Source organism: Hippichthys cyanospilos, chromosome 19 (assembly GCF_059441005.1).
Source record: "Hippichthys cyanospilos isolate Australia breed blue-spotted pipefish chromosome 19, RoL_Hcya_1.0, whole genome shotgun sequence".
Classification (NCBI taxonomy): Eukaryota; Metazoa; Chordata; class Actinopteri; order Syngnathiformes; family Syngnathidae; genus Hippichthys; species Hippichthys cyanospilos.
Genome location: NC_142387.1, coordinates 7,482,777 through 7,506,245, shown reverse-complemented (window position 1 = coordinate 7,506,245; position 23,469 = coordinate 7,482,777). Strand labels below are relative to the sequence as shown.

Sequence of the window (23,469 nt, the reverse complement as noted above, 5' to 3'; positions counted from 1 at the left end):
TTGGCCATGTATTAAAAAATAAAACTTAATATATGTAAAAATGTAAAGATCGAAAATGTAACCAACAAAATTGTTATAAATGTTAAAATGTTTTATCTTTATACTTTTTTGTTGATTTTTTTGGTGAAGTAAAACGAAAAAAATAATTATTTGAAAACAACAATTTGTAGTTTTATTTTGATAGTACATTAGGAAGTAGAATATCTTAAAACATTGTCGATTCACGTCTGTCATTCCAAGAGCAGTGTGGTTTTGGACTGGAGAGAGGAGCGCTTCGTGTCAGCCTCGCTGCTTGTTGCATTACGAAAAAGCTGGCAGTCCCGGAATATTTTTTTTCTCCAGTTTATGTTTCCCTTCAAATTGGCAATACTCTTATCTTGTTTGAATAAGAATCAGTGCAAATCTGCTGTGACGGTTTTCATCTCTTTTTTTGAAAAATTTTTTGTTCTTTGTTTTGGTGGAGGAAAGGTCCGGTGCCAGCGGGGGCGGTGAGTAACACCGCCGCTGCTGAGGCGGATCATCTTTGGAGAGGACCGTTATATTCGGAAATACCACTTCAGCGCAAAGGTAAACAACCAAACTTCCCCCTCCTATAATCTCGGTTTATGAGGAGACAAATCTCATATACCTTATTTTTATTTTACTCGTGTTACGTTAACACTGGATTTTCATATTGCCATAATACTGTTTATACAGTGTTAAAAGTGAACAATACAAAGAATTTCATCTTGTTTTTTTTGTTTGTTTCGAATCAACAGGATTTTAACTGTAAAATAGCCAACCAATCAGTGGAGATGCAACAGTTGAGTGCTGCACTTGTGGATGCTCATAAATGAAAGTGTAGTGTTGGGGAAATGAATCTTCATGAAGCACCTGTATTATTGTTTTACTCCTCTAGATGGTTCTCTTGGTTTAAACATTGACATTAGTGCAGTGGAAATATATTATATTAAACATGCTTCTTTGAACCAAGAGTGCCATCTAGAGGAGTACAAAAAAATCACAAGTGCTTCATGAAGCTTCGTTTGTTCATCACTATTTTAAATGTTATAAATATAGGGGTCACTTCACAGCAGGGAGAGGCTACCCCATCCAAAAGCAGATGAAATAGATCATATCATTACAATTGAGGTGATATGTGGTGTACTATTATTGTCTTGCTTCTGCTTGTTTACATATCTGAGAGGGATATTCTGGACAATAACCAGACCTTCCTGCTTAATGACAGACTGCACATTCATTGGCTCTCCGCATGAAGGAGAACCGGAGGATGAAGGCCTTATAAACAGTCGCTGACTACGCAGCCAGTTTAATCAAGGAAATGGAGGCGGGATGTGAGAGGAAGGGCAGAGAGAACGTCTGGGAATGGAAGAATGACAAATGTGTGAGTGCGGAGTGACAGTAAGGAAGGTTAATTGAGGGAGAGGATAGGACATAAGGGGATGTGTCCAGCGTAAAAGAAGGTTATGCCGTCAGCTAAATGGATGTGACCTCAAGTTCCCAGGGAACAGCTGCCATGACGGGTTCCAGACTCCAACCTGATTTACGAGGCCTACACACACAAAGCCACACCCACCCTCTTCTTGCGGACATGTGACAGCTCTCGTGTGTGGCATTCACCTAATGCGTGAACTTGTACCCATGAGATGAATGTGGCCGTTTCTTTTATCTGCAGCAGAAGTGCCGAATGCGTACGACACCCCTGTCTACTACTACTGAAGTGAAAGCTAGTCTCCGACTGATAATCCCAGGAGAACAGTTATGCATTAGAGTGAATCACATGCTTGACCAACAAGCACAGCCTTCTTTACACTTTCAAGCCATACGGAAATGCAAAATCAAGAAGAAAGGATTGGCTCAAGATTTTAGTGATGTGTCATAGCTTCCAGTCCATTCATCTTAAAGTACTTTTGCAGTTAGATTGCGGGGTGTGTCTTTGGTATTGGTTTCACGCGCCTCCTCTCGAGCTCCATTTAACCAACACTTTAGGCTTCTCCGTATTTTTTACCAGCCACATTTAGTCTTTTGGGTGGTGGCGCCTGCTTCTAAAAACAGCCTTCAAGACCCACCAAGGAGTAGTGAAAGCTGACCTGCTTGCAAGGGTCTCCTGTGAAAACAAAGCTAAATGTGTTATGTTGGTAGGAAAAAAATAGTATCAGAATTTGTTTATTGTCACAGACTGACTGGTTTGCAAGAGGGAAGCGGAATGTTTATTTAGTTTTCAAGACTCACATTTTATTAATAAATAGAGATTGTCTAAGAGTGTTAGCACCATAAAGTAATAAGGGTACGACATAACGCATCCATCATTTCTGACGTTTGTAAAGAAGAAGCCATTATAACCTTTTAGGCATGTCATATTAGATCTTTCCTATCTTTAAGCAACTTTAAACTAACAAAAATAGAAACCAGAAAAGAGCGTTGGCAAAAGTTACCAATATTCTGATTTTGTTGACACTTGAAGAAATGATTCTGCAGTTTTACAGTAAATCAACAAATATGAGATGGACTTTTTTTCCCCCAAAATGAAGCCAAAAGTATAGGTTTCGACAGATTGATCTGTCAGCCACATGAGCCGAGTTTTGATGCACAGATGTGCATTTTTATATATTCTTACTTCCATTAATTACCGTCATCCTTTATAATGGGGTGATCACGAGGAGTCGGACGTCAGATCGCTGTTAGCATCGTGCCTGTTGCAGCTAACAACAGCTCGTGTTTGCTGAAATTGTTACGGCATTATTTCCAATTTAAAAAGCAGCACATTCAACGTTTCACTGGCGAGGCATTCACTGACTGCTCACAATGTGGGAAATCTGAAACACACTAAACACGTAACAAATATAGAACTAACTATAGTGTTTACAAGAGATTAGATTCATTCTGTTTTGCTATAGTTTTGACATTGTTGTCACAGTATTGGTGCATGCTATACAGGGTAACATGGAAAATACCAGAATTTGACAACAAATTTGTCAACCTCAACTACCATTTAGTTCACAAATACCTTATATACCTACATTGCTTTGACCCCTTTCATCCCTTTTAGCTGTGAGAATGATGTGAAAAATAATGACCCAAAATTATTAAAATGCTGCACAAGCGTTAAAATCCCGTATAGGTGATGCTTCAACATTATTACATGAGTAAACTTAAAACTAATGTTGCCTGTTAGTTACTATGAGGTGACGAACTTTCTTTTTTCTTCTTCGTCTTATTTATCTTGACAAGTGGACCGAGCACGTTTCATGCTTGACGTTTCCCTACTGGCTAAAATTTCAACCCCTGAAACTGAGTCATTAATTTTTTTGTAGTGACAGATTATCTTCTTGGCTAATAAAGCCCTAATATTTTTTGGGAAGTTCTTTCCTTTTTTTAACGGAATCTCCATTTTCCAATACTGTCTTTAATGAAAACTTGCTAAAAACTTGCTAACTACTAAAGCACACAAATAGCATCAGCCTTTTGGCCACTAGGTGGCCAAGCTAAGACAAGCAATGTATGTCAAGATCTTTTTTGCATATGTGTGGTATACCTTTTCCACCAATTTTTAAGAGGATGGAAATAATCCCAATTGTTTTATCCCCTGTTTTTAAGGGACATCTTTCTCCCTTGCCTCCATTGCAAACCTGTGTACATCTGGAAGAGAGGTCAATGTAGTAAACGGTGAAACAAGCTTAGTTCAAGGAGCTTCAAGGCAGATATTATTTGTCAACCTATTTTTAAAAGTGACTGACCCGACTTGGTCGACTTTTTTCTTCCTGCCTGAGCTAAAGCATATTGAAACAAATGTATTTTACTGTATCATTTAATAATACATCTGATGATGAAACAAACATGTCAAAAAACATTATTATATGTGTTCTGACTGAAAAATTAATAAAAACTAAACTGTTTGAATATAGGTTATGACTTCACTCAACTGCATTCCTTCTAGAGCCATTGAAGTAAACCCTCTTGTTAAATTTGTCATAGAAACATGATGTTTCGAGGGAAAAGAGAGGCATTGTTATTTTCATATGTTGGCTGGAAGAAGTGACCTAAACAATGCCAACAGTGTCCTCTATCTTTGTGAATGGATCTTTTTGACACTCAACTTTCGGCAATGCCCATTGAGTTACAATTAGATACACACTAGCACATTTCATAGATCAGTGGTAAGTCTTTTACCTACCGATAAAACCTAATAATTAAACTTGACATGAATTCTCACTGTCTAGTGGTAGCGGAAATAGAGGCCTTCTCGTTTTCGTGTCAAACCAGGGGCATACTGAAATACATCTGTTTGTCATTACTTTGGCAGGTTCTGCACATTCATGCAAAGGTGGCCACAGCTGGATCTCTTCAGATAAGAATTAACACTAAACTTTGACAGTGCTGCTTGTATTAAGGCAAACAGAGCACGCGCACACTTTGCGCAGTACTGTAGTAGGTCTTTATGACGTCTTGGCTACTGTCGGTTAGCTTGTGTCTTGTACAGTGTCTGTTTGTGCTCAGCATGCGTTAGATTCCATTTAAAATACACACGCGTATACTGTACAGCTATTTAGAGTAGATAAAGTTAGTATCCCAACAGAAGCAGTGCAAAGGCTGCTGGGACCAGTAGCTCTGGTGAAAAGGTCTAAATCTGGCAAGGTCTGTCGATTAATACTTCACAGCTGTTTTTGTCTGACGCCGTAGACATGCCGTCATTTTTTTATCTCAATGGTTTTTCTCTCAGGAAGGAGGTGCAATTCTTGTCCAGAAGCCCAGAAAATAAATACCTATCTGTGTGGAAGGATCACTTTTTTTTTTTTTAACTGCATTTAAAACTGTAAAAACAATTTCTTAGGCTTCTCCCTCATTCTCTTCTATGCATTAAACATATAGCATGTCATGTAATCATGCCGTTTCGGGGGAAGGGTGGCTGTGGGGGTCAGCCGTTGCTGCTTCTCCGGCAACATAATACAGGCTTCCTGTGTGATTTAGTAGAATTTCCTGTATTTCAGCAGAGGAAGCGCCAGCTTAACAAAGACAGTGTGGTTTGTGGAGGTTTTAGTGTTTAGAGACTCCTCCTTGTTAAGCTATGGGCTCACAATTGGCCTTTGACTGCAGAAGCTCAGGGCACTCACTTGCCAGGTGGCAGGAACATGCACAGGAACCTATCTAGAACTTATCTTTTCTTCATGATAGCAGAGCTGTTCTGCTGTAAATCTTCCATAGTCAGACTCTCGTGATGACAGCTTGGAGTGTAAGCTCGCCAAAGCAGCACATTTGAGGCAGATGAGGACAGAAATCAACCCAAACATCTTCACAACAACCATGTTTTCCTCACTTTGATATGTAGTTGTTATCTGCTGGAAATGACTTAGCTGTAAAAGGGCTAACTAGAAATGTTCACCTTGTGCCCATTCCTTGGTGGCTGCTGGTGAGGAATAAAGGTTACGCTTCTGCTCACCTCTGCCTTCAGTAAACATCCATCCATCCATTTTCTCTAGCTGCTTATCCTCACTTGGGTCACTGGCTTTCTTGTGCCTATCCCAGCCATCTTCGGACAGTACCCTGTACTGGTTGCCCAGCCAATTGCAGGGCACGCAAAGACAAACTATTGTCCATTAAAATTACATGCTTAAAAAAAAAAATCCGATGCAATGAATTAGTGCTGCAGTACTTAGTAATGCACGCATTCTTAATTTTATAGCTGCCTGATGTTCTTCTTGACTATTTCATGAATTTATTTGGGTTTTTGTGCCCTTTATTCCAAAATTAAAATAGATCTAACCACATTTGAGAGTGTGCTTATGTAACCCCTTTAAAATATGTTCATGCATGTTCTTTGGGTGAAGCCTGGGTGCAGTGGAGTATCGTGTGTGATGCTCTACCTTTTGGAGTGATTGCAGATGCCAGGTGGGAAGGATGAGTCAAAAATATCTTTCCCGCACGGCACAGCTATTTTCATCCTTGGGATGTAGCTGTGAATAGTGATATGGACTTGGCCATGATCCCAAGGCTGCACACAAGCCTCAATTGTTTTTGTCGAACTTGTGAACAAATAGCCTTTAGTGTCAGCTTTATTTAATATCAGCAAGTATCGACTGTTGAAAAGAACCCAAGACAAGAAGATTGCCTTATCGTAAAAAGTAATGCATTTCAAGTCCGTATGCCTGCATGGGAGTGTATCTTTAGACTTTTGTCACATACAAGCGGAATGTTGTTTGGCTTCAGGCCACCTTAAGTGGCTGAGTGTTTTGTGTAAAATGCAGAGCTGAACTTTAAAAATCAGCAACAAGGTCTTGATGCTACTCACTGACATTCAGCAAAAGTCTTATTTTGTGATCAAATGGACTGCTTTGAGCAGTAGCTGAGGTAAATTCTGTAAAATGTTGAAATTATATACTTTTTTGTGACTAATCCAACTAACTATCTATCTAACTAACTATCTGCTGCAGCTCAAAATAAACTATAAAAGGAACAACACATTTTTACAGCTCTTTAAATGAAAACAAACCCTGCATTACAATGTTATTGTTGAAAACAGCTTACGCGCAAGTAAAATTATGACGCATGCTTCCAATGTGACTCTCTCAACTCCCTGCTGACAAGTATCTTAAAATATGGAAAAATAACAAGCTGGTTGTCTTGAGGGGAGCATGATTTGTATTCAGAAGCAGACAGGACACGGAATTGGATAAATAAATGTGTTTATATTCAAAATAAAAGAACATAACTACTGTAGACCTGAAACACCAGACCTGGAAATCTAAACCTGTAATAATGGACCTTAAAAACTAGCACCGGAAGAAAGACAACTTTGTTGCTTGGGACAGCTAAATGTTCTGTCAACATGTCACTGAAAACCTAGAGCTTAAATACTTTCAGACATCAATCTTATATCACATAAAAAGCACACTAAAGGGGCATAGCAACAGCATGGGAACTAATAATACATCAAGGAACAAATTAGTTTCCACCAGGCATTCCTTTTTATTCAAATCTTAAATAAACAGATATCTCTAGAAAATATTATGTTAGTGTTGTAATATCTAAAAAAAACGACAACAAAACTGGACCTTCATGAAACTAGACTGCAACCTACACTTAAAAACTAGACTCAGAAAGTAGTCACCTTAGTCACATAGGGATATGCACTTCATAGCTATTTTCATGTAAGGTTATGACCAAGGTGACTACTTTTCAAGTCTAGTTTCCGAGTTTTCTTTTATAACTAAAACTTATTACTGGAAATTTATGTTAATTTCAAAATTTAATAGAAAGGACTCACCGACCGAGGAGGCAAGACTAATTGAATGACATGCCTTCCTCTGGTTCACAATTTCTAGCCCAGTTGCAGATATTTCCCCACTTTTTCATCACACATTTCCTTAGAAAAAATTACTGTACATGTAACCTGGTAGCACTTCAGGCTAGCCTTCAATCATTTTGCCTATGGCTGTTAATGCGTTTTGTATCCGCTGTGACGCAATTGCTCATTTCAATGTGCTAGAAAAAAAAGAAGCACCTCAAGATTAAAGGCACCAACATCTGCATCATTAGTATTACTTATCACACAGGGCCTCTTTTTATGAGCTAGGGGGGCCAGCGAGTGAGGACACATTGAGAAACAAATTCTCTTTCATGGTCTCAAAGGACAAGCTGATTCATTGCTTTTGTCCTCCATGAGAGGATCCTTCTGATGATAACAAATGGGGGATGGGGGATGGACAGAGACACCAGTAGAGGTTGTTTCAGCTCCGTCGGAAGCCTTGTAACGTCAACGTGCCAACATTTTCCCCCTCATCACTGTTTTGGTTTGGTTTGGCTCATATTGGACAAGTGAGCGGTGGATTGCGATGCTGGTAAAGCGGGAGAGAAAGGAAAGAAGAGGGGGAGTGTGGAATGCCCAAAATATGCCAGAGACAACTCTGGAGAGACTGAAAGCATGATGGAAACCCTCAAAGTATGTTACTGTTTTTGCTGCTCTGTTTTGGTGTATGAGAGTTTATTTTCATACAAAACAGCAACCATTCTGATAGCACATTTTCGACCAATGCATCCATAAAGTATACTTCCAACAAATGGCTTTTGAATAATAAGTGGCATAATTAATTAAAAAAAAAAAAAACAGTCATGCACAATCAGACTACACATTAGTGAATTTACTCTTTAAACTTAAGCACTTAAGAGAGCAAATTCACCATGAATAATGACCAGCAGTGCCATAGTGCCAGCTAAGTAGCTCAGGACCTCAACGTGTTGGCAGCTCAAGCTCACAGTGCTCTTTTTAAGAAAAAGTCAGGGCTTTCCTGCACTTAGAGTATCTGTTCTTCCCCTGACATGCTAAGGAGGAATGGAAAAGAAGGAAAAACAGGAAAAGGCGGCGCATATTCCCTCTGAGGCAAAGACGCTGATTCCATGCCAAAAGAAAGGATCCCACAGACTTTTAGCTTGCCTCTGCTGACTTTGCGCTTTCTTCTTCACGAACATCCCGCTTCGTCTTAAAAGTACATGTTAAAGGCTGTTTTAGTCCAGTAGAATGTTAAACGTTAGTCTTCCTTTGGCTGAATTACAATATGTCATTACCTTGGCAAATATGATCTGAATTTGCCACTTTGCTTCACTCTCATATCTAACAATGTGAATCTTTTGCATCTGAGAAATGTGATTTTGTAAATTTGTCACTCATTTTTGAATGTTTGTTATAGTGGCTGGGAGCTTTAAAAATGGCGAACATTCTCTTGGTTCAAACATCTGAACGCATCCATGTTTTAAATGTGCTTGTATTTTAACAGGCTATATATAATTAGAATTGTTAAAAAAAGGATCTAATAAGAACTTGGGTGTGGTGAAGGACTCCTATGCTTAGATTTGAAGTTACATTTTGGATTTTTCTTTGTCATTCCGAAAGAGGCAACATGCAAGCGTCATTTGAGTTTTGGACAAATTTTCACATAGTAATTGCAGTGGTTCTTCAAAGGAGGTGAATGAGGTTTTAACTGGGTTTCTGCAGGTATCACCAAATCTAAGTTTATGCTTTTTAAAGAAAACATTTGCAAACATCTGTTTTTAATTCAGAAAAAAAATAACTGCACTGATCCTGAAACCGTTTATAAAATGTTGTTGAGTGCAGCATTAATTGTTTCTTAATCAATTAATAATACCAAATAAATACCAATAAGGAAATTTGGTTTGTAATAAATGTTCATGTTAAATAAAAATTATGTCCAATTATTTGAATAAGCTATGGAATTATCAATAGAATAATAAAAAAAAAAAAAAAATTCACAGCCCTAGTAAAGAGTTAAAATAACTGGTGAAAATTGACCAACATATGACCAATTGTTTGGACGTTTGAAGGGCCATAATTGGCCGATTTAATCACCTGACGCATGGATATCTCCATGGGCAGATTTGTTACTGAACTCAACTCCACTCAGCTTAATTTACAGAGAATTTTAAAACAACCACCATTGCATAGAAAGTGCTGTCAATGGGAGTACAATGTAGACATACAATAACCAAGACAGTTTAAAAACAATACAATAAAGAGTAGACACTGTACTCTTTTGTATTTTTCAGTTTTGTTATTGTCAGTGTAACCCAGTTACAATTGACTTTCTGCTTTGCTCCTAAAAACAAATCTAGCAAAGGACAACCTTTTTTTTTTTCTCCAGTAGCTATTTCTCCACATTGGAAATTCTATTACACTCTTCCACATTCTTCACATTCCATTTTGGAGTATTTCACTTCAAAAGAAAAATAAAATGAGAAATCTAATTTACATATGTGTAAAAACATAAGCCAGATTGTAAACGTCAAACTCCTGAAAGTCATTGCTATGAGAATTTCCATGAGCTTTCCAAATGCAATACTGCAGGCAGGACTCTTTAATTAGAGTTTGATGTAACAACTTATTACTAGCGTTTTGGACCACTGGCAGTCTTTGGCTATTCATAGAGGCTCCATAAAAGACTGCATTCCCTTACAGTGCGGTAAAGGAAGTGCTGACGTTCAACGTGGGGTGTTAAGTGATGCATTCCCTCAGTGCCTGCAGTGTGACTGTGCGCACCGACGTCTGATTATAAAGACACATACACGTCGACGGTTTGTCTACAGCAACCAGATTAGCCTCCGATACCAGTCACTGGGGGGTGCATGTGTGTGTGTGTGTCGTATTACAGCATGAGATAAATTGTCGGGATGGGATGAGACATAAATCCCATGAGACTGAGTCCATGAGAACGAGCTAAAATGAGATTTGGGCAAAATTGGGAAAACAATGCCCAGTATAAAATGTTCCAGTTTTCACTTTTTTTTTTTTTTTTAATTGAGAAGACTGCAAAAAAACAAACAAAAAAACAACAAGCTTGCGTTCGTATATATATATATATATATATATATATATATATATATATATATATATATATATATATATATATATATATATACATATGTGTGTGTGTGTATATATGCCACGTAAAGTTTGTTTGAGATAAAATAAGAATTTTCATCATTTTCTCTTTAGTGTCAGGCACTTTAATGCACTTGTTTATTTGGTTCTGTTTTAGACTAAGCTGTAACCTGTTTAAACACTGTAAGAAATCATCAACTGTTGTTGATGATTTATATTGCATTTTTCTTTTGTTAATGTTTAAAAGGATGCAGGTTTAGGTATACTTACTGTATAAGGTTTCTTTAAACAATAATCTTATTTATAGGCAGTGCATCGAGTGTGTGTGTGGAAGGGTGGCGGGGGGCGAAAAGTTTTCTTTTCCTAGGAGGGGCTTGGCAAAATATAATTGAGAAGCACTGGTCTACATGTTCAATAGTGATCAGTAGCAACAGCAACCATGTTATGAAGTGTGCAGTTTCAATTTATGGCTCTTAAACTGCCATTAAAACGTAATTCGACTGCTCTCAGGAGCACCCAAGCGCTGCTAGCTGGTGGCTATTTAATGCTTGACACTGCGCTAAACACTTGAAACTGGAGCACTGCAATAAAAACTCATTGAGATTAAGTCATATTTTAGTGCCCCAAATTGGCGATTAAGTATGATTTCATCACAATGTTCTGCTGTTCGCAACCGGAGTTGCAACTCGCGACTCACTCCAGGAGGGAGGAACAAGATTGTGCAGAAATAGTCACTGTCGTTTGGACATGCTTCCAGGAAAAACTTCAAAATAAAAGTGTTTCGAAGTGTTCATGTCCATAGAGTATTTGGTATGGCAAGGTTTATTTTCAAGCATTATCTGGCCCTCGCACAAAGTTTGGTGGCTTATTCTAGCCAAGAAAAATCTGACATCACAACATAGGCTATCTAAACTCTTTGCATTCTTGTGGCGAGCTATGGATGAATATCCAGACTATTATATAACTCTAATTGATACTTTTCTCTCCATGTAAGATTTCCAGGAGCTTAAAAATAAAGGAAAACAACACAATTTTATATACGCTTTTGAGATTCACCTTCAGCTTCAAAGGCAGACACTAGTGATGTGTCAGAGGCCTTTGAAGCTTTGCAGCTGCACGAAGGAATGTTCTAAAGAAAACTGGAGTAAGGCAGAGAGCAAGCCAAGAAAAGACTTACTGGAGAAAGTAAATCGGACTTAAAATTCTCCCTCATACCTCAGACTGTTATGTATATAGTAGGGCTAGACAATATGGACATAAAAATGAAACCTCAATTTTCATCTGTCCTTCTGGAAGATTTCGATTTTTTTTAAATGAAGTAATTAACCCAACACATGAATTTAAAGGTTTGACTTATTAAAAATTAAAAATAAATACTGTGGAAGCTATTTGGATAATGGTCATGAATACTGTTTTTAAATCAGCTTTAACGTAAAATTAGCTTCATCTCATCACTTGTGCATATCTTGTTTACAGTAAATGGCACGACTAACTCATTCAATCCCAAATATGTATTTTTACATCTCTTTCATGAGTCCAGGCATTCAATAATAGATTTTTTATTTATTTATTTACTTATTTATTTTCACGTCGTAGGTTAAAAAAAGAGTCAAAAAAACGGATGGCACTGAATGAGTTAAGTTGTTTGCAACTACTGTAAACGTTACTACCATTTTCATTCCAAATTCATTCCATTTATTGCCTAGTCCTAATCTGTGTATTTGATATTTGGAACCATATTATTGTGGAACAAATTTACATGGACAGTATTCTAAATCAGTGATTTGCAATTGTTTTTCAAAGTAACATTGGAATACTTTTAAACCAAGTACATTTTAAACCAGTGCACATTTTTTTGATTGGCAGTGCTGTGCCATATGTGTCTGATTAATCAGTCTTTGGAATTACATTTTTTGTGGTATTGCTAAGAAAATTATGTTCGGCAGCGCCAGAAAATAACATCATCTAACGTCATTTGTTTAACTGCTGGCTCCCCTGCTAGAAAATTGCATCACAAATGACAATGTGCATACATGACTTAATGAAATATAGTCAATATTTTGCAAAGGAGTCATTATAACACAATTGATCAAAAAGCTTATGCATGTTCTAATTACTTTGTTTTTAAATTTGAAAAGAAATGTGCACTGTTTCTGTCATGGTGTTAATCTGTGACCGGCATTATTTTATGCCAAATTTCAGCATTGGCCCAGAAAAAGTACAAAAAACAAAAAATCTATATCTCTCAAGCACAAATTTTAAACGTCATTGCTGCAGAACTGCTGTCAAATTGCAAATCAAATTTTCTGTTCTATACAGTAGTTATCACCATACTTTAATTTTTACCATTACTGGTATTCTTCTCTGCAAAATAAACCAGAAAGAAACAAAACTCAAGCTTTATTGACAGATACTTCCTGAAATATGTGGGCAATTTTCAAATGATATATCCTTAGTTTTTAACCACTTTTGAATCTGTTCCTTACTTTATTTAACAGTGTTAACATGAATGATTTTTTTTTATTTATTAAGCGTGCCTCTTGGAGTGGAATTAGGTTTCTAATCAAATATGCAGAAACTATGATCACAAAATATTCATTGATGGCACTCTTTTAAAAAAGGTAAAATGTTTAAGCTCTTGCCTGACTAGATCTTCCCTTTTATGATCACAAAATATTATTTGATGGCACTCTTTTAAAAAAGTTAAAATGTTTAAGCTCTTGCCTGATTAGATCTTCCCTTTTCAGCTGTGAAGGGCAGTCCTGTTTCATCAATGTCATGAGGGTCATATTAAGAGCAAGAAAGGATGAATCGATTTAGCCGGCCAGAGGACCTGCACACAGCTGAGAGGTCAATATGCATTGCGAGCGAAGGACTCTAGGGAGCGTATGCTATTTACAGTAAAAGCAATTGTGGGAAAAAGCGGACTGGAGTCCATGCTCTGTGTGTTTGTGAGTCTGTGCGCGCATATGATTATTCCCATACATGTTTGTGTGTCTGAACTGAATTAGCTGCCTCTTGCCCTGCGACGGACTAAGAATAGCCAAGCAACCCCCACATGCGCGTACACACATATGCAAGATAATTTACTACTACCGGTTAAACCACAACCATTTACAGTCTAGCTCCTCTGTGTGATTCTGTTATTTTATTTTGTAAAAAAAATTATGAGTAAGCACGCACAAAAAAGAATAATACATGTTCCCTTATTATTTCAGATGGACTTGAAGCTGCTTTTGATATCTGCATTGTTAGGAGTCTTCTGCAATGCTCAAAAAGGTAAATTTGATCTCTCTTACAGCTGATTGATATAAATATGACTAAACTGTCACTTGTATATTCAGTATCAATGACGTAAGCTTGCAATGCAACTGTATTAATCATTGTAATGACTAAATCCTTTCGAGAAAAAGAGGTAGCCACTATATCCTGATGATGTCATTGACTAGCGCTGTAGGTCCACCTCAGCATCATGGAGAGAATAATAGTGACTGGATATTCCAATCCTGTCTCCAATTACCATAAAGCCACAGTGTTCCAGATGAACTGATGTGTAAACATGGGGATTTACAGCGCTGCTTACTTTGCAGGGGCTCAGCTGCACTCTCTGACACTGCATCCTCTTCTTTTCTTTTTCTTTTTCATCCAGAGGGGAATGAGTGCATCAGTGCAAATGCCAGATATTGTGGAGAGTGCATCCAGGCTGGAGCAAAATGTGGCTGGTGCACAGACCCGGTAGGAATCGATGCCCTAAGTAGCACTTGGATCATAAATTATGTCAAGCTGCTTGCTGCCAAATAGTTGTTTTGTTTTTTTCATATTCTAAAAGAGTAATACAACCTCATGCCTTCATTTTTTAGTATGGACATAACATCTAACATTTATGATTTTCAAATCATTAGGTCAAATATAACAAGCAATTGAATGCGTTTTTAATTTCTGATTATAATAACTGGTGATTTCAGGACTTCCTAAAACAAGGTGAGACTGTGTCTACACGATGTGATGAGCTACAGTCTCTAAAGAGCAGAGGTTGTAGAGATAGGCTGATAGAGAACCCTCGTGGAGAAAAGAGGATCCTCAGGAACAAAATGGTGACCAACCGCAAAAAGGGAGCGGAGAAACTAAAGCCAGAAGAAATCACCCAGATCCAACCTCAGAAGCTCAGTCTCACCCTCAGATCAGGTGAAAAATTGTCATCTTTTTAAAAAAAATTCTCTGCCGGTTTTTAAACCCTCTAAAAACAGTCAAAAATGACCTGCCTTGGATCCAAAGGAGACTTGCCCAACTTTTTTAGTTATTCTTTTAACCCAACTTTTTGGGAATAACCCAAAAGGTTGTGTCAAATGGACAAAACAATCCAAAATTAGGGCCCTTTTTACAAAACATGTCTCATGTTTGTTTTTGTTTTTTTAAAACCAAACCTTTGGGGCATTAAAAAAAGACCTTATCTAACCTAATTGGGTGATTAAATGAATAGAAAGTTGTATCAAATGAATAAAAATAGTTGGGTGAAAAATGATCGAAAATCTGTATAAAAGGGACTGACCCCATATTTTAGTTTTTCATCTAACCTAACATTTTGGTTTATTTTATGTATATATTGCAAAAAAATAAATAAAATAAATAATAATCCAAAATACTTTTTTGTTCAGGATATGTTTGGTTCATTCATTTAACCCTTCTTGTTAAGATAAATGAATAAAATGTCTCGTCAAATGAACTTATTTCAAAAATAAAAATGACCCAAATTAGATTCATAACGCCCTGACCCAACATTTTGTGGCATTCATTTGGATCTAATTAATTTTGTTTTATCTAAATTGTGTTTGAGTTATAGATTCAACCCAGCTTTTTGGCTAATTTAAAAACGTTTTTAGAGGGTCAAATGGAGGAAAAAAAATCAAACTGTGTCAAAATGGGACTGACACAATAATTTGGGATAACCCCCAAAATATTGGGTCAAATTAATATTCCAAAAAAAAAATAAATTGGTTCTTCTGTACATTTTTGGATTATTAATGTAACCCAACTTTTTGGATTTAATTAATAATGATAATGAATAAAGGTGGGTCAAATGAATAACAACACAGATTTGTCTTATGACTTATGACTACAACATGTGATTGTGTGTGCATAGGTGAGCCCCAGTCTTTCAACCTGAAGTTCAAGCGCGCGGAAGATTATCCCATCGACCTGTATTACTTGATGGACCTTTCTTACTCAATGAAAGACGATCTGGAGAATGTAAAAAACCTGGGAACCAGTTTAATGCTAGAAATGTCAAAGATCACATCTGACTTCAGGATAGGTACAGAATTTAATTCACAGTTTACCAAATTTCGGGTTCATCATTAACCATATCATTCCTGTGTTTACTTTAAACGCTTGTCATAGGCTTTGGTTCTTTCGTGGAGAAGACTGTTATGCCATACATCAGTACCACCCCGGCAAAATTGTTGAACCCTTGCACCGGTGACCAGAACTGCACCAGCCCATTCAGCTACAAGAACGTCCTAAAACTGACCAGTGATGGCAAACGGTTCAATACTCTGGTGGGCCAGCAGCATATTTCCGGAAACCTGGACTCTCCTGAGGGTGGCTTCGATGCCATCATGCAAGTGGCTGTGTGTGGGGTATGTGCTAAAAACATATCTTACTGGTAGCTGTTTACTGAATGTGCAGGCCTATTTTATGAGAGCTTCGTCATTTTGGCTCATGCGGATTGTATCATTAAAACTGAATGTATTTGACAATGTATGTATTTTCCTGTGCTTAGGAGCAGATTGGTTGGAGGAATGTAACTCGCCTTCTGGTGTTTTCCACTGACGCTGGCTTCCACTTTGCTGGAGATGGAAAACTAGGTGGCATTGTACTGCCTAATGATGGAAAATGCCATTTGGAGAACAATTCGTACACCATGAGCCACTACTATGTGAGCATACAAGTTTTTTCATTTTGGAAAAATTGTCTGTTTTGTCATTGTTTTTCTTATTCTTATTATTATCATTATTATTTTTCTTTTCTTGATTTCAGGACTATCCCTCGATTGCTCACCTGGTTCAGAAGCTGAGTGACAACAACATTCAAACCATATTTGCTGTCACAGAGGAGTTTCAGCCTGTTTACCAAGTTAGTTTTTTATTTCTTAATTATTGTACGTCCTTTCATTCCGAAATACTGTTTAACATCTCACAGGACATTGTTTTTAGTGAAATTTATAATCTTAATACATTTACTTTATACCTATGCATAATCATTGTTTTTTGTTACATGAACAAAATTTTAGTGAAGCCACAATCTATTCTTTTTAAAATCGATTATCTTATCAATTATTCCATCAAATAATCAAATTTTTTTTGGTTTAGCATTAACGTGCTAGCGATTTCCATTTAAGAGCTGTTAGTTACTAATGAGGTCAATAACTTCCTGGTCCTCGTCTTCGTCATCCTTTTCTTTTTAAGGAGCAGACTGAGGACATTTCATCCAAAATAAAACTAAGTCACTATAGATTCTTTGTTGTGACTGATTATGTTCTCATTTAATACAGATAATAATGGTTTTAGTGAAGTTCTTTTCTTTATTTTGGAAATCTCCATGTGTTAATATTGTCTTTAACAAGGGCTTGCTTACTCCTAAATTAAGAAGTGTATTTAAGCACAAAAATTACATCAACTATTCACCCACTAGGTGGTGCTCCAAGCAATGGAGCCATATGTCAAGTTGGTCTTTGCATACTTTTTTTTGTTGCTCCAAATACTATTGTGGTATGCTGTTTACGCTTTGCAATATTCAAGCATTACTTTATTTGAACCTTTTTTTTTAAATTGGAAAGTACCCTAAACCTGCGACTAAACTCAGTTTAACAGATTTACAAAACACTACAAACAAACACTAAAATGTGACTTTCTATTGTGTCCCCAGGAGCTGAAAAATCTAATACCAAAGTCTGCGGTGGGAACACTGTCTGCCAACTCAAGCAATGTTATCAACCTCATTATAGATGCCTATAATGTAAGTATAATGTAATGACAGCCGAAAGTATGAATGTAACATCATCCAATTTAAGGCCTTAATTTAAACAGAAAGTCAACTTTTTTTTTAAATAGTTTTCCTAAATTTACATCTCACCTTGTGAATTTCTAATGACCAAATTCAGTTAAGATGATTTTTGTTGTTACCTTAGCCCTGAGCAAATTTGATGTAATTTTTAGTCAACAGCAACTGGGAAACTGACCAGCCTCTGAAATGGAATAAAACTGATCAAATTTGCTGCGTAGTCCATATTCAGCACGTGTAATATTAACAAGAATGCTATGTTAAGACTAGTGTGTGCGCATAAAACATATTCTGTTGAAGAAAACATTGGGTTGACTTCTCCTTTAGGTGGTGCATACTTAGAAATTTTAGAAGCGCATAAGTTCTCACAAGCTATCATTCAAAGATGTAAATTAAAATTGTTGTTCATATGAAGTAATAATTGAAGATTGTATTCTGGAAAAAAAAGATGTTTAACTTACTCTCCTAATACTAGCTAAGTCATTTTTACAGCCTACTGTCTAAACAAAACGACCAGATGACTTTCCATTGCAGGGGGAAAAAATCTACATCTATGTTATTATCTCTTCTTTGTTTGACAGTCACTCTCATCTGAGGTCATTTTGGAGAATAGCAAGCTTCCAGAGGGAGTAACCATTGCTTACACATCCCGCTGTAAGAATGGATTAATTACTGAGGGTGAAAATGGAAGAAAATGCTCCAATATTTCAATTGGCGATGAGGTGAGGAATGAAATTTGGAAAATGTAGAACCTGTTTATGATTATTACTTTAAGAATAATCCACCGGATTTATCACAAATAATGTGACCTCTAACTATTTTTAATGAGTTGTTCTTTCCATAGCAAGTAAATACTGTTTACTGAAGCCCTGCCATGCGCTGCTCCCTGTAACATAAATGAATTGTTGTTTTTCTAAGGTCACATTTACCATTAGTGTGACATCTAAGGGCTGTCCAAAGCAAGGCAAGCCAGAGACAATCAAGATAAAGCCTCTGGGATTCACAGAAGAAGTGGAGATTACCCTCCACTTTATCTGCGAGTGTGAATGCAGTAAAGAAGGCGTCGCCAACAGCGATGCCTGCCACTTTGGGAATGGGACCTATGAATGTGGAGCCTGCAAGTAAGTATGCATATAGAAAAACTTCTCAAATGCATAAAACCACTCATCCTTTGCGACTACCTCCCAGGTGTTATGAGGGACGTGTCGGCAAACAATGTGAATGCAGTAGCAATGATGTGGCAACAGAGGACATGGATCGCACCTGCCGCAAAGACAACGGCACGGACATCTGCAGCAACAATGGCGACTGCGTGTGCGGGACATGCGAGTGCAAGAAGAGAGACAATCCAGAGGAGCGGTATAGTGGGCAGTATTGCGAATGCGACAACTTTAACTGCGATCGCTCGGAAAACAAACTGTGCGGAGGTGAGCATACGCTCGAGAAAATTTCATTCACTCACTCTGAGACAATATTAAGTATCTTGTTTTGTGTTGGTTTTATTCCTTAGGGCATGGACGTTGTGACTGCAGAGTGTGCATCTGTGACAGCATGTGGACTGGGAGCGCCTGTGATTGTTCCCTGGATACCAGCACATGCCTTGCTAGCAACAAGCAGATTTGCAACGGCAGAGGGACATGTGAATGTGGCACTTGTAAGTGCACTGACCCCAAATTCCAGGGTCCCACTTGTGAAACATGTCCTACATGTCCAGGAGTGTGCACGGAACATAAGTAAGTGCAACGTTTCAGAAAAAAGTCATTGGAGAACATTCTTTCATACGCATGTTGTTTTCGATCTTTTTTTTAAGATGCGGCCTCCATGGAGGGATTTTTTTTGGGCCAAGTACTCCAGTTTCGGATGATAACAAATCTGCTACTTGTATCTTATTTTTAATAACATTGTAACTACACTTCTAGTGATATCTCTTGGTGTCTTCCATTCCGACGATAGATTGTGTATGAGCATCAGTTTTATTTCTGGCTATCTGCTGGAAAAAATGACTCACTAATGATCATTCGCATTTGTGTCATAAATTAGTAGTCATAAATTGCTTCATTTTCCAATTGATTTGCTCTTAATTTGAAGAGAAACCTGCACTGTTCCTGCAAAGGCATTACAAAGCAATACATTAAATTTTATAAAATAGGTGTCTGCAGAAATCTTATGTCTAAAATATCACACAACCACAGGTGTACTCATATCTTCATCTGAAAATTGTTGCCATAGAGAGACATCATTTGGTGGTTTGTAACATTCTGTTCATTTTCAGTTGAGCGACACTTTTGAGTAATCAGAAAGTTTTCTTTTGTGTCACAGTTCAAACAATATAGCCAATGTGTTTGTTAATTTGTTTCAGTCACGCATTTCGTCCCCCCACACGTCATCTATTTGGCTTGTATGATTACATAGATAGGGCTCTCAACATGCAAGCTACTTTTCAAATGACCAAAGCTAAATGATCTATCTACTTTATGTATTTACTTAAAATACATATTTACCCAAAAATGTATTTTTTACAGATTAGCCCGTCTCACAGTTCAGAGTCCCGAGTTTAAAGCCAGCTCGCTCCGGCCTCCCTTTGTGGAGTTTGCATGTTCTCCCTGAGCCTGCGTGGGTTCTCTGCAGACACTCTAGCTTCCTCCCACTCTCCAAAAACATGCATGGCAGGTTTATCGGACACTCTAAATTGTCCTTAGGTGTTATCGGGTGTGTGAATGATTATTGGTCACTGTATGCCCTGAAATTGGTTGGCAACCAGTTTAGGGTGTCCTCCACCTACCTACTGCTGGAATAAGCACCAACAAGCCTAATTTTGCGCTATGAGATCTCAAAGTCTGAAGTATTTTGTGGCTGATGATTTGAAGAAGTTGAAAAATTTCAAACAGTCCCCATATTGCTCATCACTTGTGTGTCACCTTCAGGGAGTGCGTACAGTGTCGGGCATTTGGCACAGGCGAGATGAAGGAAACCTGTGAGCGAGACTGCAGCTATTTCAACTTAATCAAAGTGAAGGACAGGGATAAGCTGCCTCAGCCTAATGACGCCTCTTACCCCGTGATGCACTGCAAAGAGAGGGATGCCAACGACTGCTGGTTCTACTACACCTACGCTGTCAACAACAACACAGAAAAGGAGGTCCATGTGGTTGAAACTCTGGGTAAGATAAAAGCCAAACATCAGCTAGGATGTGGTCGTGTGTATTTTTTTTTCTTTTTGACAGAGAATCAAAAGTGTGGATTGCATTTGGATTGCAAAATACCTTTCCAGTTCATTCTCACCTTATGCTATGTACTGCATTTCAGACTGTCCTGCTGGTCCTCACATCATCCCCATTGTGGTGGGTGTAGTTGCTGGCATTGTCTTGATTGGTTTAGCTCTGCTGCTCATCTGGAAGCTGCTGACAATCATCCATGACAGAAGAGAGTTTGCCAAATTTGAGAAGGAGAAAATGAATGCCAAATGGGATACGGTGAGGCTCTGTGGGCTATTGACGGGATGCTTTAGTGAATATTACAGGCCATTGAGTCATTATTGATCCACAAATAAAACAGATGTGGAGAGTCTGTGATGTACTGTTGGCCTCTAAACAGTAAAATTATTTGTGAAGAGCACGTGTTATTCTGAGCAGCAGATGAGTGTTGCAGACTGTGAATATTGCTCACTTTCTTTTTCCAAAGTCTCATCTGGAGTAACAGATCCGATATGTTGCCTTTGAACAGTACTCAAAATAAAACGGAAAATGTTGGAGGCTCCATGGACTTTTTAGGGAATGTTATGCACTCGGAGCATACCCGAACCTTTTTCCGGGGAGTGTCTGCGCCTCCTCCTTTCTCGACTTCCTGCCTGCTGTACAGTCATCGGCCAACATCAATATGACAGGAGTGCAGCACGACCTAATAGGGTGTAATCAGGCGCCACCTAGTGGTACAGTCGATAAAATCTTAAATTTAGGACTCGTGTCTCTTTGCCTCTACCTTGTGGTGAGATTCGTATTCACTTTCACTCTGAACCCTTTTGTGTTATGCACGTCTTTTTTGGTCTTCATTCTTGCCTTTCCTTAGTCTGTTTAGAAGTCCTATTCTTTTTTCTCTCTTTTGAAATCTTTCTGTGTCCTCATTTTCTGTCTGTAGCAAGACAACCCCATATACAAGAGTCCTATCAATCAGTTCCAGAATCCAAACTATGGACGTAGAGCTGCTGTCCTTTAAGTTCGTATTCTTCCACATTTCCACTTTAATTTTCCTGCATGGGTCGTTTGTGTGTACACTGTCTCTCAGTATCTTCTTTTGTCTCTCTGTTTGCAAAACTGTAAATAATACATGAGCTTACATGGGAAGGAGGAATATAATAGTGACAAAGCAAGTGCATGAGTGTGCGGTGATATGCACGATATGAGGATCGAGTGTCAATTCTGACTACAATTACAAAAAGACGATTTCTGGTAAGTATGTTTAAAGAGGTGTCAACAATCTCAAAGGCATGCCGTGATTTTGTTTGAGTGCGCTCTAAATTACTACTAAAAAGAATGGTAACCAAGTACATTGTGTGATTAGGAATTTACTATAAAAATATGATTTGTATTATTAGAATGAATTATAAGACTCTTTTGTTTAATTTCCAGGGTGAAAATCCTATCTACAAAAGTGCTGTTACGACTGTGGTCAATCCCAAATATGAGGGCAAATGATGAACAAGATTTTGACACCTTCAAAATTTGCTGAAGAGTTGGCTTCTGAGGAGGATTATGTTGTTTCCCATTGTCGCTTCGTCATTACCTTGCACATGCGTCTGTATTTTTACTAACACATATTTATATGCTTTTGTTGTATTTTAGATGTACATTATGTGTATATACTTTTCAAATTCATATTTCTTGACATTTTATGAATTTTAAGTTGTTTTTCCATCCTGCCAAAGGTCTGGTGCGGGCATATCATTTCACTTGTTTTACCAGCTGAAGGTGAATGTCATGAATAGTAATTTATGCCTTAGAAATGTTCAGTTTCATAAATATTGTGCAATTTGTGCTAATCTCCCAGCTTGTTCTCCACCCCCTCGTGTGTCTTTCTGCACTGACTGTTCGTCTGTGGTGTCTTTCTTATGTGACAAGACCAGAGGTGTTTTGATATTTACATGAATCATCAGCCATAGCAGCATCCCACGTTATGTGTATATCTTGACAAACAAATGCAATAGCGATTTATTTCTTTAGCTTTTTGATAAGGTTTTCATGCTGCAAAGGTCAAGGTATATTTGTAAATGTAGTTTGGACTGCAGATCAGAAATAATGAAGTTGTATTGCACTCATGAGTTTTTAATACTTTGCAGGAATTACACCACAATAGCAACGTTTAATATCAACTGTCTTTTGTGCAGTTGATATGCACAAAAATATCACAAATGGACTGTATACCACTTGTATAAATATAACATGATGGCCATGTTGAGTCAAATGATTTCTTTTCTTTTATAAAAGACAACAATTTTAATACATCTAATTTACCAATAAGAATGGCTTATTTATGCTCAGGTCCTATCTTTTTTTTTTTTTTTTTTTTGCCACGCACGCAATGTTGGGAAGTTGATTCTCAGTCGTACTCTGTTTTTGTTTTGCAAAAGTATTTTAGCATCATTCACCTTAATTGCCTCAGAAGCACCACATACACGCCTTTACAGTATTGTTTGAAAAGTGCCTTTTATTTCAATCGCCATGTTCTCTCCCAATGCTGTAATGACTTATTTATTAAATAAACCTGCAAAACACTGTTGATGTTCTTTTGTTACTTTATCCCAAGCATCAGGGAAAAGTAATACTGTATACTGTACAGTGTGTGTGTGTGTGTGTGTGTGTGTATATATATATATATATATATATATATATATATATATATATATATATATATATATATATATATATATATATATATATATATATATATATATATATATATATATAGTATATGTCTTTATAAAACAAAATACAATGAGTAAACAGAGTAACCGGAAGCTCAATGACGTCA

The 23,469-nt window shown here is 37.5% G+C and overlaps 1 protein-coding gene across 3 annotated transcripts; it reads left to right on the top strand.

Annotated features, from left to right (window-relative positions):
- The first annotated feature begins 255 nt into the window (after positions 1 to 255).
- itgb1a (integrin, beta 1a) lies at positions 256 to 23,214 on the top strand. Of its 3 annotated transcripts, XM_088401775.1 has the most exons (17): positions 256 to 567; positions 13,606 to 13,666; positions 14,037 to 14,122; positions 14,353 to 14,572; positions 15,528 to 15,698; positions 15,785 to 16,023; positions 16,167 to 16,322; positions 16,424 to 16,519; positions 17,312 to 17,401; positions 18,028 to 18,168; positions 18,365 to 18,567; positions 18,635 to 18,873; positions 18,957 to 19,179; positions 20,371 to 20,606; positions 20,752 to 20,918; positions 21,580 to 21,890; positions 22,071 to 23,214. In XM_088401775.1, the coding sequence occupies exons 2-16, from the start codon at positions 13,606 to 13,608 to the stop codon at positions 21,655 to 21,657; spliced, it is 2,406 nt and encodes an 801-aa protein (XP_088257901.1). In that variant the 5' UTR covers positions 256 to 567; the 3' UTR covers positions 21,658 to 21,890; positions 22,071 to 23,214. The 3 variants fall into 3 exon arrangements, with proteins under 3 accessions (XP_088257901.1, XP_088257899.1, XP_088257900.1); XM_088401773.1 differs by lacking the exon at positions 21,580 to 21,890; XM_088401774.1 differs by lacking the exons at positions 256 to 567; positions 21,580 to 21,890 and adding an exon at positions 13,220 to 13,237.
- The last annotated feature ends 255 nt before the right edge of the window (positions 23,215 to 23,469 follow it).